Genomic DNA, 918 nt, shown 5'->3' with positions numbered 1-918 from the left:
GAGTCATAGTCATGCAAACGTAGCAGCATAACACTTTCAAACGGTGGCATCGTTGATTAAAGAAAAAAAGTTCCTTCAGACTACTAACCCGGCCTCTGCACCCACAGATCCGATGACTGCATGGCTTTCTGTGCACCACTTTTCTTCACAATCCTGTAAAATGTTGTCGATAAAGTTACTGCTTCTGCTGGTCATGTGGTTTAACTTCAGCCTCCCCTTGTGTTGGACAATGTTCGGTGGAATGATTTAGGATTTAGTTCACATAGTCAGTGGTTCAACTTTATGAATTGCTTTGCCTAGCATTGAATGAATGAATGCTTAACACAAAAGGCTTACTAGACACCTTAGTAAGGAGAGATAATACTCTGTACAAGATAATGCTGGAATACATGTACTGGCTTGATGTTGCTAATGTTGACATTGATAAGTCTCATATTTTAGAAAGGTTTGACCTTATTTCTGATGCGTCATGTTTTGCAGGGATGCAGCCAGACTTTAGCTCAGCTTTTGGACAGAACGCTGGACCCCAGTCCGCATCACAGCCAGGTATGGACTCTTTTTATCATCATAAGGATTCGGATATTTTTGGTATTTGTGTAAGTTTCGAAATAGAAACGGATTAAGGCCCATATTATAAAGGCATTGCATTGAAAGGACTACAACTTGCTAGCCGCCATGCTAGATAGACATGCCTGGTCGGACATTGTTAATGGCACCTCATATGAGGACGAACTGAACTGAACTGAACTGCTAGAATAAGATGGTATACATTTGACCCCCTTCTAATGGACTGTTGTTTGTGACAGAACTACGTTAAGCCGTTAGAAAAGCGAACGTATACTCTAAAATCAGGGGGCGAGGGTTGGTGTGGGGTCAGGGGGCAAGGGTTGGTGTGGGGTCGGGGCTAGGGTTGGTGTG

The 918-nt window shown here is 43.0% G+C and overlaps 1 protein-coding gene across 1 annotated transcript in view; it reads left to right on the top strand.

Moving 5' to 3' along the window:
• The window catches only part of LOC118422382 (phosphatidylinositol-binding clathrin assembly protein LAP-like), a 73440-nt gene extending 72817 nt beyond the window's left edge, over positions 1–623 (top strand). Inside the window, exon 15 of the mRNA XM_035829903.1 lies at positions 481–623. Within this exon, the coding sequence (XP_035685796.1) occupies positions 481–623 (143 nt within the window). The remainder of the gene's footprint in view (positions 1–480) is intronic.
• The last annotated feature ends 295 nt before the right edge of the window (positions 624–918 follow it).

This window comes from Branchiostoma floridae, chromosome 9 (assembly GCF_000003815.2).
Source record: "Branchiostoma floridae strain S238N-H82 chromosome 9, Bfl_VNyyK, whole genome shotgun sequence".
NCBI lineage: Eukaryota > Metazoa > Chordata > Leptocardii > Amphioxiformes > Branchiostomatidae > Branchiostoma > Branchiostoma floridae.
This window is presented reverse-complemented; position numbering and strand designations above follow the sequence as displayed.